The 17,475-nt window shown below is 49.9% G+C and overlaps 1 protein-coding gene across 7 annotated transcripts in view; it reads right to left on the reverse strand.

Moving 5' to 3' along the window:
• Ptch1 (patched 1) overlaps positions 1-17,225 on the reverse strand; it is a 64,216-nt gene extending 46,991 nt beyond the window's left edge. For 4 of the 7 annotated variants that reach the window (XM_023703933.1, XM_023703934.1, XM_004643798.2 and 1 more), the window contains exons 1-2: positions 9,048-9,767; positions 7,414-7,606 (exon numbers count right to left, since the gene is read on the reverse strand). In XM_023703933.1, coding sequence (XP_023559701.1) covers positions 7,414-7,606; positions 9,048-9,206 — 352 coding nt within the window. In that variant the 5' untranslated portion in view covers positions 9,207-9,767. Of the gene's footprint in view, positions 1-7,413; positions 7,607-8,150; positions 8,451-9,047; positions 9,768-16,754 lie in introns of those variants that run through there. The other 3 variants (XM_023703932.1, XM_023703935.1, XM_004643799.2) reach the window with 3 other exon arrangements.
• Between the last annotated feature and the right edge of the window lie 250 nt (positions 17,226-17,475).

Raw genomic sequence — 17,475 nt, forward strand, 5'->3', positions numbered from 1 at the left:
GACGATTAGGGGCAACTTGCACCTGGGTTTCTGGATTAGAAACAAGGTCCTGCGCCCATATTATTAATCTCTCTGACAAGAAACTCGTCATTCACTAGAAGGAACCTAAATGCCCACCAACGACAGTTTCCCTAACACAGGACAACTGTTTTTTCAACTGTGTTCTAAACCCCAAATGAAACATGACAGGTACAGAAGGGCCAAGGAAGGGTGCATCTTTCTGTACTCAGACTGCAAAAACCTACCTGACAGTCAAGCTGTTCTTAATGACTGCACTGTTTGGCAAGTTAATTATTTCTGTTAAAACCCATTAAAAGACATACCTGTTTAAAAAAAAAAATTACACAATGCAGTGCAGAGGGAAAACTTTAAAAAAATCTAATTATTATAAAGCACTCAAATTCAGAGATTGGCAGCAAAGAATAGGCAATAGAAGTGTTTATAGTTTGATGACCCTGATTTTATCTGTGAATTCTAAGAATGTTCCCACTGAACAGATTCCAAGGAGCTTCCTCCTTCAGACCAGGCAAAATGCCTTCACCAGAAAACCTTTTGCTCTCTGGGATGTCCACCAAGGCCTCTCACGGGGCTGGAACATCTAATACCATGGAATCAGCCAATTTGGATAAGGCAATCTGTCCTCTTCGAACTCTATCTAAACTCTGCTCATTGGCTTTCATAGCAGGGAAAGGCTGAAAGCAGGGTGCTAGTGTGGAAAAGTTATAGCTTGCGTTTCACTTAGCAATGCAAAAATGCAACAAGACCCAGACCGTTCCTATTTTATGTGCCACAGTAAGAAGACTGAGACTTATTTCTCATGTTCTTTTGCGGGTTAGTATACACAGAACTTGTTAGTAGCTTCTATGGTTACCTAAGGTCCACAAAAACTTCCTGAGCCTTAGCAGGAGAAGCGTTATCTTTTGCTGACAAGATCCCAAGATCCCATCAAAGAGTATGGTCTTGGAACTAACCCTAACCAAGATAAGAAGCCCAAGGGTGTAAATGGCAGCTGGGCCTTCCAGCATCTCCTGCAGCTACTATGCAGGAACACATTTTCTGATTCCCTCCTGTCTGGGATTCATCAGATTTAGGATCATTTCAAATTCCACACTAGTAACTCCACAGCTCTGGCTGGGAGCAGAAGACTGGAACAGTTTATGAATGAGTGAGTGGGTGGGTGGGTGGGAAGAAGGAAAGAGACAGAAGGGAAAGAAGGAACTGGAAAAGGTCAGGGATCCAGTGAGAGGCACAGGAAGTAATATTACAGTAGCAGACTCATGCAGATATTGTGACTTTCAGCCATGTCTCACATAGCTGAAATTCCCTCAACTTTTTCTCTTCCCAAAGAATATCAAAATGGTATCAAGAATTTTTTAAAAATACTTTTATGCAAAATGTCCACTATTAAATCTGGTCCTTTTAAAAATAATTTTAAAGTATTTTCATATTGATTTAAAAAAACAAAACAACTTAAAGTTAAATGCAGCCCCTAAGCAGTGACTGAGACTCAATCAAAGTGCACACCTAGCATGTGCCGGATGGAAGGCAGCTGCACAGGAAGGCCCTCCTTGCAGATCCATGTTCCCTCCGTCCTCCAATATGACAAGCAAAGTTGCAGCTTAACCCCAGCGGACAGGGTTTGGGGGTGTTGTCATGGGCAGGTCAGCTTTAAGAGAGGAATCCAAATGAAATATAAACACAGCATTGTGGAAACCAGACAAATCTTCCATCACCTGTCCAGTCAGCATGGCATCAGCTGTGTGTGCACAATCTAAACAGACACATCAGGCGGATCATACATCTGGAAGCTGTCATCTTCTGGAACCTCAAAGAGGTGTTATATGTGCATGAAACCCCCCCACTCCAGCCCAAGGGTACGAAGGGCCAATGCTGCCAAGGCAGGCAGCACAGAACTATGGTGTTGGGGGAAGTCTCAGGGGCAAGCAACTGCCCTGTACAGGAGGCATCTGAAGCTGTTTATTTTTAAGGCAGGGAACAGAAACAGAAGGGAGCTGCGCTTCATTGTCTTTACGTCACTTGTGACATGCCCCAAAGTCCACTATCCCACAGGAACAGAAACTGGGGATAACAAGGAGGGGAGCAGAGCCCATTGGCCCCTTCTGGCCGATTCCCACTGGGACCCCCCAGCCCCACTCTGTGAGGGCACCACAGGAACATCTGGAGGAGGCCAAGACCACCAAAGAGCACATGCACTACTGGGGGCTTCTGGCTGCTACTTCAATACAATGTTTTCTATTAAAGGTTTCTAAAAAGGCATGGTCAAAGTGTTTGGCCCACTGTGGATGAAGTAAACTATGCAAAAAGTACTCAAATAGGGCCCCACCCCCTGCGGCCTTCATCTTTCCTCATCATTCTCAGGAAAACTTAAATATTTAAACACCAGCATGGAACGGAATGGAATGAAATGACTTATCTGGTCAGTAAATCAAGGATGGGACGGGGGATTTATTTTAAACAATCACACTCTTGTTGCACATGCAGCCCTATTCCATCATAAATATTCTATATGCAGAGCACTAGGGTGATTTTGTGCAATCCTCCCACTTCCCAAGAGACAGGTGGCAATAAATACAAATATTTTGGTGACACAACTATGAAGATGCTACTAGCATCTAATGGGTAGAGGCCAAAGTTGCTGCTGGCCCATAGGACAGCTTCCAGCAACAAGGGATTTCCAGCCCCAAATCACAATAGGGTCAAAGCTGAAAAATTAACAGGATGCTAAATCTCAAAGGTCTCCTCCAATTTAGGGCCTAGGTTCAAGCACGTAATGCAATTGAGGTACAAATGAGAGGGCACTCAAGTACAGCACGCACATTGTTAAAAAATCTTCCACTGCTCTTTAAATGTATGACCACTCTCACTCTCCTCTTCCCTGGATGCTGGCCTTCTGAGCAGCTAATAACCAAACATCAGAGCAATATGGATTTCATTTCAAGCCTGTTACCCTTTGCAGAAAGGGAGGCCAAGGGCTGGGCAAGCTTTTAGAAAAAACAAAAAACTCAAAGAGATAAATGAATTCTGTCACTGGAGAGTCTTGATGACAAACGTGTCAGAGACAGAGGGCTAGCAGGGGGCTGATATGAAGGAAAACAGATATTAAGGAGGACAGGAGAATAAAACTGCTAAACAAAGCCAGGCATGGTGGCACATGTTTGTAATCCCAGCACTCTGGGAGGCTGAGGCAGGACAATCACCTAAGCAAAACACAAAATACATCTGCTAAACAAAATGCTAACAGAGGTATGGTCAAAATTAAAAACGAGGGGCTGGTGACATGGCTCAGTGGTCTAAAGCACCTACTTAGAACAAGCTTAGCAAAGCACAGGGACTGCGGGTTAATCCCCCAGCACCACATGCCAGTCAGCCCCGCCCCCTGGTGGGCTGAGCTGGCCACACACACACACACACACAAATTTAAAAAAAGTTAAAAATGAATCTGTTTTCTTCTACATCTTGAGATCCAGGCAAAAACTTTCATGATGATGCCAGGGAGGATGTTATAAGCCAAAGACACCTGCACAAATCACAACAAACAACTTGGCACCTGCAGCACAGCCCTGCAGACCTTCCCAGCCTCTGGCCTCCCACTTCCACCTTCCTGCCCTCACAGACTGGAGGTGAGGCTGGACACTACGTACAGACAGTCCCACAAGCGCACCTCTGCCCATTCTGCGCCTTCTGCTTGGATGCTCCCCACCTCTGCGCCTGGCCCAGGGTTCCTTCCTGGTGCCATCCTAGAAGGCATCCCGACTTCCCTGCCATCTTGACAGGCCACCCTGCATGGTAACCACCCACATATGGATTGGTGCCTGATGGGTGGAGGTGCCCCGAGGGCAGGGTTTGTGGCTTTTCACCAGCCTTCTTCTCCAGTTTTCAGCTATGCTCCAGAGCTCTGTTCAGAGAAGGCACCACCAACATGTGTTCAGCGACTACTATTTTTGTTTGTTTGTTTCGGAACCAGGGATTGAACTCAGGCCCTTGCACTTGCCAGGGAAGCGCTTATTCCACTGAGCCATCTCCCCAGCCCCACAGTGACTGCTATTTTTAAATGACAACTAAGGTCTCCCCCTACTGCCACCATCATTGTCTGCAGATGTTCACTGTGTAATTCCACCTCTTTTCACCAAATCTCACCCCTACATTCACAAGCAGGGTAAAACTGACTTTTGTGACTTGCAAATAATTTAACCCTGAGGTCCAAGCTGGTATCAAACATGTAACTAGCACTTTCTTGAAAGACAATCATTATACAAACGGATAGAAATCACAAAGTCCTTTCACCTAAGCTTGCCAGTGTGTGTATTATGTTCGTCTATATATTAGGACTAACGCACTCAAACTATCTTTACAAAACTATACTCCTCCAACACATTAAAACATTAAGTGAAATTAAAGATGAAGTTATCCACTGGTTGATTTGCTAGCTGTATAAAAAATCCAAGTGTATCTTGGCACATGGGTTGATACATAGACTACGCACACACACATAAAGGGAACTGGGTATGTATGCGTCCATTATAGAATCACAGAATACCATTTTTCCAAGCTGCCTTTCAGCATCTTTTGCTGTTAAAAATTCGACTCTTCTTCCCTTCTATGCTTTCTTACAAGAGAAATATACCACCTCTACCCATGTGGTGTAAGTTCATGCTTAGAACCTTTACAATCTCTTCTAAGAAAGCCTCCCATAACAGTTCTTTGCTGATAGTGACAAATTATTCCAAGAGACAGAAGCACAAAATGGATCCAAATTCGAAATTGTTACTCATTAATTCATGGGTCACCACTTCTGTCCAAGACAGCAGGTAATTCTTACTCCTGAAAGTCTACTGCCTACTAACATCAACCCCTAAGCTCACTGTATCATAAACAAGATCTCCACATGGTTCCTTGTACTCTGAACTGAAAATGAAACTGTCAAACCAATGAGGCAGCCTCTCTGGTCGAGGGTACCTACATTTATAAGACTTGCCACTTCTACAGGGAAGAATCTAGTGATGAATGATGATGAATGACAGATCAAAGTCAAGGACACAAGAGATCAAGGGACAGAGAGGTCATCAAAAAGCCAAGCAGGCATAGCAATATAGAGATGATCCAAAGTTTTTCATCTGTAAAACAGGACAGTAAGTATTCTATGTAAAATATTATTCAACCTATGTTATAAAAATATATAGACAATAACAGCTGATTCATGGAGCTGTAAAAATACACAAGTGCCTGGAACGCGGCAGTTGCTCAGTAAGTCAGTATTTGGCGTAAGAACCAGTGGGCCACGCAGAAACTGCCAGTGCAGAAGACTTCAGTATGTCGGAGGTGGCGCACTTGCTTAGCATTTGTGAAGTCCTGAAGACTGCAAGGGGGAAACAGAGGACTACAGAAGTTGAAACAGGTAAAAATATAAACGAACTGAAACCTACTTAAGTTTGCTACGGAGCGCATTTCTTTTTTTCTGAATTTTGAAATAAGCCATATATGCACAAATATATTTCTGGATAGAATATAGTGTTAAGATAAATCATATTACTTCTCTTTAAACTTGTTTAAGACCTATCACTAGCAAAGCAAACATAAGGATGAACTTACAGAAGCTGGCTGCAGTTAGCCAAACACATCACTCTAGAGCCAGGCCCTGTCATCCTCAGTTTCAGTCTCCTGGGCCCGGGGACAAGCCAGGCATTCACACTCTCCAGTCAGCTCGGGCCAGGTTGGACCTGCTCTTCCACCCTGTTGTCCGCTACTAGAACACATTCCAGGTCTCCGCAGTCTGGAAGCTCTTTTTCTGTATCTAACTTGGAAACTCCAATTTGGGCCAAGGGCCCTGAACTGTAGTTATTTCAAGTTCATGAACCTGTGCAGTGTCTCACATGCTTCAGAGTCCCTCACAGCACCTACCACAGTGAGGTACTCAGTAAACTTGTTGCTAGGGACAAAATAGGTGCTCAATAAAACCGACCTTTCATCTACCAATGATAATGAAGTATCACACTGAAATTACCCAATATTCAATCCAAAGAACACTTCTGCATTAATTGCTAAGCTACTTAAAGCAAAAATGTTTTCTGGTCTTAATTATTTAGACTACAGTATTATTTTGTCATTCTTAACTAAATAGTCTACTTTAGGCTTCAAAAACACGGTATGAATAACAAAATATTCCTCAAAATTAATCTCCAGGAGTCTCCTGAGAGGGATCAATGAAGCAATTATATATATATATATATATCTACAGCTTCCAAGTTCCGTCTTGGGTAGTTTTCACCAAGCAATGCTCCAGTTATTTTTGGTCAGAAACATCTGCACCAGCTACTCTAATCCTCCTTTCCAATCCTCTTGAAAGAAATGCCCAAAACAGTCTCTAAAGGGGTCAAATGTTTCCAAATGAGAGTGGAGACTGGATCTCTATGAGAATGAAAAATGTGGGCCTGGGATGTAGCTCAGCCACATGGCATCTGCCTGGCAAGCCCTAGGTTCTGAGTTCGATTCCCAAGTACCAAATAAATGAGAAAATATAAAATGTTTCTAAGTTTTTAACTTTTTTTTTTTTTTTAAGCAAACATCAACTGAAGAGGTTGAATTAAAGACTAACCTACCCTCTCCTTGGAAAGTTCCCGGGGCCCCTCCCTTCCAATCCATTCTCAAGACATTTTTTTTCCTGCCTACAAAATGCAGCTTTCTTTCAGAATAATTCCATTTAAAAAGTCCCCACCCGCGAAGAAACATTAATCTACTTTGCAAACATGCACTTCAGTCTGTGCTTTACTGTTTTTTTCAACTGCTTCTCCCCCCCCTTTCGTACCTTGAGACAAATGTTTTTTTCCCCCAGAGTTGAATGCTGTCCAAAAACAGGACCACACACGCCGCCGCCTCCGCAGGCCCGCGCTGCGCCCGCCCCCCGCCCTCAGCCCTCCCCAGCGTCGGCCGCCGGGGGCGCACGCACTCCCGCCCGCCGGAGGGGTGGCCTCTCCCTCCACCCCCGCTCCTTTCTCTCCGGACGCCGTGGGTGGGGGTGGGAGAGGGAAGGGCGCCGAGCTGGGGATCCCGGGGAGAGAGGCCCTCCCGGAGCTGCGCCCGGGGGCCAGGCCGAGACCGGCGAAGGCAGCTGGCCCCCGGGCACCCCAGCCTCGCCGAGCGGTGCGCCCCCCGAGGGGCCCCGCGCCTTCGCCATCCGTCCGCCCACACCTAGCGGAGCGCGGCGCCCCGAGCCGGTCACAGCGCGGCCTTTGTCGGCGGGCCTGGCGCGGGGCCAGGAGCCCAAACAATAAACAGTCCCCCCCGGTCCAGGAAGGGGGCTCGCGCTGGCCACGGCCGCGCCCTAGGTATACGCTGGCGAATGTCTTCATCCCATAGAGCGGAGGGAAAGGGAGGGAAGGGGCGCGGGTCGCTTACCTTCCACCCACAGCTCCTCCACGTTGGTCTCCAGGTTAGCTGCCTTTAATCCCACCGCGAAGGCCCCAAATATGAGCAGGCCTACAACCAAAAACTTGCCGCAGTTTTTTTGAATGTAACAACCCAGTTTAAATAAGAGTCTCTGAAACTTCGCTCTCAGCCACAGCGGCGCTTTTCGGCCGGTCGCCTTCCCCTGGGGATGAAGCAGAAGGGAGGAGTGAACTCCGGGGAGTGGCGCCTAATCCCGCCGGGGACGTCCCGACGGACTTCGCGCTGTGGCTAGGACCCGGCGCGGGGATGTGGGGCCTGCCTGCTCGTAAATCAAAGTCATCTCCCTCTTAGGGGCAGCAAAGCCACCCCACGCGTGGCCCGCGAGACATCCTCGAGTATGCCTGGGGCGCTGTACGGAAAAGCCAGACCAGAGAGAGAAAGCGCCGGACGGGAGCAGGATTCGCCCCAGACCTGGGAAGGGAAGGCCCGCGCAATTCCAGAGAAAGAGCCCCGCACCTAGGAACCCAGGAAGCACGACCCCCTTCCCGTTGGTATCCTCTCCAGAGTGGTGCTGGGGCTGCGTGCTTTGGGGGACCGTATTTTGCGAGCCCCCCCCGCACGGAGTGGTAGTCATGGGGGTCCACGTGGAGAGCACCGCAGCCAGGGCGCACTCGGGACGATTTCCATGGCGTTGGGAGACGCTGTGTGAGCGGAGTTAGACAGCCGGGCAGCCATCAGCGACTTACGACAGGATCTGGGATCGGAAGAGGGCAGCTACAAGGATCTCTCCCTCCTGGCTAACGATACACACACCGGGCGCAAGGGCAGGCGGGGCCCCAGCCCCAGCCCGGCCCTTCTCCGCGCTGGCCTTCCCCGGATTCCACACATTTTAGCCGGCCCCATAAACACAATGAACCCAGCCGCTCCGCACACCCGCACAGCGGATTTAAGGTGGCAATTCGTTTACCACGCTCTATCTCCCCGTCAGGCTTCTAGGACAGGCGGCTCACAAACCGGAAAAGAAGAGAGAGGAGGTCCTCTTCCGAGGATAATTTTTAAGGGAGCAGAGGTTTCATGCTCAACAAAAGCAAAACCGGCTGCCAAAAAAGGAAACCACCTTTATTTCGGCTCCCTGCCCCCTTCCTCTCTCCGCCTCTCTCCACTCCGCCTCCTTCTCCAAGATGTTAAGAAATGTGGCAGTGTTACAGGCATTTAGGCTGCACAGTGGGGCCGGGGCGCGGGAGGAGGGAGCTCGGGGCCCGGGCGCGGGGCGAGCTGCGCCGCGGCAGCCCTAGAGGTGGTCCTCGGTGGCCCGCTGCCCGTGGCTGCGCAAAAGGCTCACCGGGGAGGGGGCCCCCGCGCGCGCAAATAGACATACACACGTACACACACACACACACCTCCACCCCCTGCGGACCTCAGACAGCCTTTCCTCCTAGGACCAGAGGGAGGATTTGAATTTTTCAAGCCCCACTTGACTGCAGCTCTTCCTGGAGAGGGGCTTGTGTGTGTGTGCGCCCCACTTGACTGCAGCTCTTCCTGGAGAGGGGTGTGTGTGTGTGTGTGTGTGTGTGTGAGCGCGCGCGCAAGGGCGACCCCGGAGAGGAAGAGAGGGGAGAGTGGGAGAAGAGTCCGAAATGCACCTTGGAAATCTGCTCCAGAGCGAAGGCGGCGTCGCAGTAGCTGGGCCGGTGCAGATAGTCCGGGTCCGGCGCGGCGGATCGACGCAGCCCCCCGGTTCGTCTACGCCGCCCGCCGCCGCCGCGGTCTTCGGGCTCCGCGGCGTCACCCGCCGAGGCCATGTTGCCGTCGCCGCCGCCTCCTCCGCGGGGACCGAGGCTCCCCGGGCCGCCGCTGCGCACCCCCGGGCGCCCGGTTCGCGAGGACGCTGCTGGCCGCCGGCCTCTGGGGCTCGGGCTCCAGGCGACAAACCTGCTCACGCGGCGGCCCCCGCGCCTTCAGAGCCCGCGCCTTCCATTGCCACATCGCGCGGGGGTCCCGCGGTCTCCAGTCCTATGCGCGCGGGACGAGCCTGGCCTCGCGCGCCCCCGACCCTCACGGCTGAGACCCCCAGCGGGGCTCAGCGACACCGGGCCGGCGCGGCTCCCGAGGCTCCCGCGGCTCCCGCGGGCGGAGGCGGCGCCTGGGGCTGCTGCTTGGTCCCGGACGCGGCGTTCTCGGGCCCCTCGCCGACCCGCTGGACCATTCTGCCCCCGCGCCGCGCGCCTCCCTGGCTCCCGGGACCTGGGGACTGCGCTCTGCGTGTGTGCGGCGGGCAGCGGCCGCAGCAGCTCCTTGATTCAATAGATGAGATGGAAGGAGAAAAAAAAGAACTCTCTCCATTTGGAGAAAGAGGAGGAGGAGGGGAGGGGGTGGAGGGGGAGCGAGCGAGCGAAAGAGAAAAAGGCTGGAGCTCCCGCCCCCGGGGCTGTCAGATGGCTTGGGTTTCTGCGCCGCGATTGGCTCACCCAGGGCAGAAATTACTCAGCAAACATGACTATTATTAGCTGCTTAGCAACAGCTCACCAAAGTAGAGAGACCACCCAGGTAGGCAACCCCAGTGTGTGCTTCTCTGGCTTCGGGGGGAGCCCCCGCGAGCGCCAACCTTCTCGCACGCAGTCCTTCCATTAAGGAATGCTTCCCCCCTCCTTTCTTTCTTATTCATTTTCTTTTCAACTGTGTCTTTTTTCTTCTTTTTCTTTTTTTTTTTCTTTTTTTTGGTGAGACGCCTTTTGCGCGCGCACACGCGCACACACACACACACAAGAGCATTTGCTTCACGACAGAAACGGAGGGGGCATATGTAATATTTTTTTAAGCGCTTAAACAATTTCTGAAATTCCTCAAAGAAAACGCTTTCAGAGGCACCTTGGCCTCAAGCTGCAGCGAATACTGGGAGGTCCGGCTTGAATTCCCAGGCCTGCACCAATAATGACAGGGTGGTGGATAGTGCGCCAGTGTGTGCCAGATTTTTTTTTTCTTCCTCTCTTTTATAACTAAAGGCAAGACTTAGGCTCTTGCAGGGAATAACGCCTCGTATTAAGATAAACAAAATGTAAAGTTAAAGAGGAAAGCAAGAATGTTGGGAAAAGCCACCTCTTTAAATCTGTTTTATCCCCCTCCCACACACACATCCGTCCCCCCAACACAAACACACACAACCCAGGACAGCACAGTACAGGTCTCAAGCAGTTACGGTTATAAACGTGGTATCTAGTTATCAAAGCAGTCTCGTGGAGGCAGAAGCGTTTTTATTTCAATCTTTAATGTAACGTTCATAAACACATCCTTTCTACAACTCAGAGAATCTTGAAAAAGAAAGGTTTTCCTGATTATTTTGGGTTAATTTGGAGTCCACATCCTTTTTATTGACCACAACTTCATAAAAAGTACTTTTATAACTTTTTTATAAAGCAAAATCCAGTATGCATCCTGTTATGTTTAGTAACAGCGTGAAGTGGAGAGAACAGAGACTTTGATGTTAAATTCATGCGAAACAAATTGCGCGCAGGTCGCGAGGATTTGTCGTGATCCTGCACCCAAGGGTCACCAAGACATCCCAGGGACTGACTTACTTTTCATTGTGGAAGAAAACACGCGACCGCTGCGGGTGATGGATACTAGGACTAGAGGCAAATTAAATAAACTGTCAATACAACAATTTTAAGAAAAAAAAATTTTTAGGGTAGGATGCGTTTTTCTTATATTTTTCAAGTTCAATATTTTCCCGCATAGGCACTAGCCCCGCAAACCCTCGATTCCCATTTTAGTATTTAATTTTGGGGTTTTTTTTTCTTTCCTTTTTCCTTTCTTGTCTGGAGTTGAACTGCAGAGGGACCCGCAGTAGCAAGTTGCCCACTGAAGCCGTGAAATGGAGCAGTGTGACTTTAAGATGCACACGGTGTGTGTTCATTGAAAAAAAAAAAAAAGCGAAGAAAGGAACCCAGATGGAGGGAAAGGGGGAGGAGCGGGGCAGAGGGCGGGGCCCGCATCCACGTGACCCTACCGGGCGCGCGCGCGTGGCCAAACTCGGGTCCTCTCGCGCGCGCCGTCACTAGCCGGGCATGTCGCGACGCCGAGACTTAGGCCCGCAGCCCGGCCCCCGGGAGCCGAGGCAGGCGCGCGCCCCGCCGGCGCGGACGGACGTGCCGGTCACGCCGTAGTACATTCCCGGAGGCGGACCGGCCCCCAGCTCTACCCAATGCGCGTGCAGCCTCCTCGCCGCCGGCCAATGGCTGCGCGCGCAAAGTCCTCCTCTTTCGACAGCCCGGGAGGCCACCGGGGCGGTACGTGCGGCTCCCGCGGGGGGGGGGGGGGGGGAGCGCCGTCGGCCCTCCCGCCCCTTCCTTCCTCCCGCGGCTTCTCTGGCTCCGCTTCCTCTTCGCCCTTTCCTCGTTCCCTGCTTTCTTTTCCTCCTCAGTCTTTCCACTCTCGGCCCAGCCTCGCCACTCCTTGTAGCCGTTTCTCCTTCCTGGTATCACTGAAAGCCCTTGCTCCCTGAAATCCCGAGCCTGCCAAAAGTGTGCGGTGCCCGCTTCGGGGTAGGGTGTCCGGAGGAAAAAGGAACAAAGAGGATAGGAGCGCTCGGGGGTGTTCACTGGATCAGAAGGACTGGACTATCCAGCCAGCGCCGAAATTCAAAACTCGTAACTCCCAAGCAACACGTGATTTTGTGAGCAGCTCTGAGAGCTGCTGAAATCCAGAGAAGGCGAGCACGATGCAATGGAAAACGCCCTTGCGTTGATAAATAATAGCGCAGGCACGTAACTAGCTGAATCTTGGAGTAAAACCCTGGGCTTTATCATGTTTGATAAGTAGCATGAAACAGGAAAAGTAGTTTGCTGTGCTAGCTTTAATAAATGGTTCTGCGGATCTTTCGAGTCAAGCCACTTGGTGCTTACTGCTGGAAATAGTTTTTTGTTTTTTGTTTTTTGTTTTTTTTTTTAAGAGAAATAGGGGTAGCACTTCTAGTTTTATGTCAGCCTGTTTTTATATTCCAGGCTTCTTCTGCATCTATGTAGCTATAGACGCATTGCTATGCTATTTTCAGACTTGTTTAACGTTTTGAAGCAAAATACTAGCGCCCCCTCCCCAACTTTTTATTTAAGCAGTTTCAGTATAGCTGATTGGATTATAAAATTCCGGGGTGGAATAACAGGTTGCATACTCTCTGGTCCCACAATTCTCTTCGTGCGCAACTGCACACCTTGTCCTGCTGGCCACCACTGGTGCATCACTTCACTGGCAAAGTCTTCCACTAGGCTCCTTCCTCTCAGTTCGACTTAATTCCTAAATGTTTTGAACATTGATCCCTGAGGTTTTCAGCACCCCTAGCCCCCTTGCCCACTGTTTGATGGGTTAACTTTTCAGCATCTGAAACAATGGTTCCGGCCTGTAAATTCTACCCATTGGTTCTAGGACGCAATCCCAGCCTCACTCTAACAAGCGCTATCTTAATCTCTCCACCCCCTACCCGCTGCTTCCCCTGTGGTCTGCTTTTTTCATACACAGAGATGAATTACTTTGAGGATCTAATTGGCCTTGTTTCTGTAACGTTTTAAGAAAGGGAAGAGGAGCCAGTGTAAAAGCCTGCTCGACTTGGGTGGCCAGGGCTGAGGCTGCCCCCAATTTGCCTCATTGCTGATGCATGCGAAGGCGACATTCCCAGCGATAATGTTGTTCCTAATCAATCTGCCCTTATTTACATTTGTAAGCATTGTCGGCTTTAATATGCATGCCCTGTGCAGGGACTGCTGCACCACACCGGGTTTGTTAACTTCCAACTAACCACCAGGATTCCACAGACCTGGGAGAAGGCTGATTGGAGGAGCCAGGCCTGCTAAGGTGTCTGCCGGGTAACAGACTCTTTAATGGCCTTTCTGCCTGGTAGCTCCCCTGGTGAGAGTTACCAAGTAAGTGAGAGATTAGGGCTTTATCAACCAGCAGGAGTTGCTAGCCTCTGTGGAGCAAGAGCAGAAGCGTCCATTTCTCTTTCCAAGTAAAGTTCATCTCAATGCCTTGCTGTCAGTTTTTTTTTTTGTTTTGTTTTTTCTCTCACCATCATGATCCAACACTTCTTATTAGAGTTTGGTTTTCAAAACAGATTCCTTCAACTCTGGATTCCCTCACAACTCCTTCCTTCACTGTTCCAATGCTTCAAATAGCCATGGCCATGCCACACACATCTCAAAAATGACATCAGATTATCCAAATGATGACACTGAAATAAAACATCTGCCCTTGGTATTGGGCTGTTCCAATGATAAGCTATTATGGGAGCCAGACTTGGTGCAGTTATAAAAAGCCAGTGAGATTTAACTTTTCACTGATTTCCTAGATCAAATCCAATGAATCTTTAAAATCCAATGTAAAAAAAAAAAAAAATCCAATGTAATTTAGGTAATTTCTGCAGAGTGTATATGTATAAAGGAGTAAATATATTCTGGTAATTTGACCCCCGGGCCATTTATAATTTGGTTGAATGAGTTCAATACTCTCTTCCAGAAATCCAAAGAATTGCAAGCATGACATTAAATCCTACAGTATTCTTGTTGGGGGAGTAGGATGGAGAGATGAATGAGGATTTGATGTACTATTCTGTTTATGGATGAGGAGCCAAAGATACAAGATGTGAGTGATGGGCTGGGGCTGACGCAGTTCAAAGTAGGTACCTTTGATGACAGTCTTGACTCCTCAAGCCAATGTGCCACCATCCACATTTTCTTGGTTCCCTGAGAATGCTTTATTATTTTTTCATTGGCAGTGTTGTATTTACTTAAAAGATGATGGTAGAAAAGGAGTCTAAGGATTTCAGGCAGGAGGGGGGAAAAATTCAGCAACCACAAAATGTAAAACCACTGGGCTCTATCCCCCACCCCTTTTGCCTTCCACCTCCAGTTTCCTGCCCTGATCCCCCAACCCCCCTACCTCCCCATGCTGGAGGAACAGGGAACAGCTCTAGCCAACTTGTCAAAATAATGCTGCTAATTACCCCTGATCTCCTTTAATGGGAAGCTGCTCCCAACTCCACAAAGGAGTAAATGAGAGGTCTACAGCATAAACCCAGAGCATTGGCATTTTTGGAGCTCATAGTGAGCTGAGAGTGGAGAAAGTGGCAGAGGGGGGAGATACCTTGAGAAGGTCCCAGAAATCTCTTCATTGATTACTCTAGGTTTAAATATAAGCCTAAAAGAATTAGACTTTACTATGCCAAAAGCTATTGGGATTCTCTTGCAGAGAATGCCACCAATTGCAGGGAACTTTCAGAGCCTTCGATGAACTTCAAAGAAAACATCACATTGACCCTCACCTTGATCCCCTCCCCTTCTATCTTCTCAGCCACATGACTTTAATGGATAGATAAGCATTCTTGAAAGAACCAGACTATGAACAATTTCTCCTCCATCTCTCTTGCCTCATCTCTATTTGCCTGATACATCTGCATCATACTTTGCATCTGGCAGAAGGCACACCATTCATTTCAGGGATCTCAGCCTTTGGGTCCTGCATGAAAAAGCAGCTGAGCAACATGATCCCTTTGACCCACTGCTGGAGCAACAAATTTATTAGAGATATAGGCATGAGAAATGAAAGGGAAGTAAAACAATTCCAGCTTATTGTGTGTCTTTCTTTCATACTGCTAATCCGGTTTACACATCACGCCTACACGTCTCAATAGGGCATTATACACTGTGGCAGAGGCTGGGGAAAATAAAAGGTGTGTGTGTGTGTATGTGTATGACAGCGAGAGAACAAATACTTTAATCTATATTGATTCACCCTATAAATTTTTCTATCTATAGGAAGCTAACAATTTGTAATAGTCTTTTAAAAATCTTTCCACAAAATAATACTAAATGGTACTAACTGCTGTTCAAATAGCTTGTCAGATTATGACTAGATTATAACCAGAAATTAGATACACCTCTCACAATGAGTTTGAAATGAAGCTAATACCCCAAACTGAGAATGGGCGTATTAAGATGGTGGGGCCTATTGGTGTCCACCTTGAGTCAACATTTTAATTTACAAAGATCATGGACTCAAAGGGGTTTTACAGCCTGGTGCAAGGACACTGGGTGACAACTGGAACACACACAAACTTACAACTGAAAGCCCCTTGTTTTACAACATGGGGACACAATGCACCTGAGGCAACAATTTATCCTGAGGTACCACCCAGAAATAGTAAGTTGCAATAACAAAGGATGACACCAAAAAGCATTGTCTTTCTTTGTGGAGGCAATTAATTGCACGTTGAATTATTGGAGCCAAAACCCTCAAAAAACAAAAAACAAGAAACCAAAACGAACACACACATAATGAAGAAAAAGGACTATTGTAATACTTCAAGACCTCAATGATCCAATTATTAAATACTTTGAGCCACCCATTGTGGGTCTCTATTATTTATGTCTAGTTCTTTTGTATTTCTCCTCCTCAGGGAGGAAGGAGGGTAAACGGAAGGAAGATAGTCTCTCCCAGTTCTGTGGGTGTCTCCCATACACAACCCATAGGATTTTTAGGCTATGAAAACTGAGATCAGAAAATTTAGGACTTGCTGTTCATCCATACACTGGGCATCATTTTAAACACAAACTTAAAGGTGCTAAGATTCTGAACATGTCTCAGAGACAGTCTCTGGAGGTCCCGTGTCCCAGTGTTGGGCCCAGGTCCCTCAGTGTCTAGGCAAGGCGGACCCACCTCTGTGCTCCCCGAGGCAGCACTTCGCGTTCTCTGCACGGGGCTACCCGCCCACCTCTTTAAAGTGTAGCAGGCACGGGCGCGCCCCAACTGCTGGTCTTAAGGGGTCAACACACCTCTCCTCTGCCGCGGTCCCTTACGCAGAGCGCCCCAGTGGTCCTGTTTCCCAACAGCGGCGGCGGGGAGATGGGTGTAGGAAAAACAGATTTTCGTAAAGTGCCACTCTTCAGCCCTAAGCGTCCCAATCAGCCAGGTGTTTCCGCCGGGCTCCTGGAGCCCCAGGCATGGGTGCGAAGACGTGCGCCCGCGCCCTCCGGCGGAGACGACCCGCGTCCGCGCGCGCGCGCTCCCGGAGCCCCCCGCCCGCCCCCGGCGCTGTCACTCTCCACAGAAGCTCCGCGATCACCAGCTCTGCCTCCACTCGCGAGCCAGGGGCCACCATCGGGCTGGGGAGCGGAAGCCGAGGCGGCGACCCTCTCAAGCGTGAAAATGGGATCCCAAGCCACCCCCTCCGTGGGAACTCCCCCCGGAGCTGTTCCCCGGCCCGCCCCGCCGCCGGGCGCTCGGGCGAGCTCCTCCGTCCGCGCCTGGGGCGCATAGCGCGCGGGGACCGGGGCGCACGGCGCGCGGGGCCGGGGCGCACTCACCATCGCCGGCCGTCAGCCCCTGCCCGGAGCGCGGTGCCGAGGGCGCGGACCTGAGCTTGGAGTTCACATCCAGCCCTTTTTTCCTCGTCCAACACTTCTCCGTCTTCTCCCGGCCTTCTCGGTCTCTTCCTGGCCGGTCCGCCGCGGGTCTCTTTGTCTTTCCTGTCGTCGTCTTTTTCTCGGTCTTGCTCTTCGTCTTCTCTTCCTCCTCCTCCGTCTTTACAAAAGCAGCGGAAAGGGTAAGAACCCCGGCGCGGGCCGTGAGTCTCTCGGCGAGCGCGGCGCGGACGCACAATCCCAAGGCTGTTGCTATTAAGCCGCTCCGTGGCCCTCGGCGTGGGTGGTCCGCCGCGCCATAGGCCGGACCTGTCAGGGTCACGTGACGGACCCGAAAACTTTACCCCTTTACAATAAACTCCAGGAAAGCAAAGTAAACTCGAGGAGCGTGCTATCAGTACAGCCCTCCTGGGTAAACAGGCGCGCCCTCCCCGCCTTCCCGGGGGGTGCCGGGCCTGGGAGCCCCCCCATCTTTCTCTGCCACCCCGTCTGCGGGGGGTCCCTGGCTCCCCTCGCTTGCCCTACCTTGCCCCCCTCCATTATTTGCTAACATTTGGCCCTCTTGCCAGAACCCCAGGGGGAGGGGTGCTGAGTTAGCGAGGAAGCACTCTAAGCATCTCCCTGCAGTCGGGGGACCTGGGGGGCGCCGCGAGGGCTGCCGAAG

The sequence above is a fragment of the Octodon degus genome, unplaced genomic scaffold (assembly GCF_000260255.1).
Source record: "Octodon degus isolate 3935 unplaced genomic scaffold, OctDeg1.0 scaffold00184, whole genome shotgun sequence".
NCBI lineage: Eukaryota > Metazoa > Chordata > Mammalia > Rodentia > Octodontidae > Octodon > Octodon degus.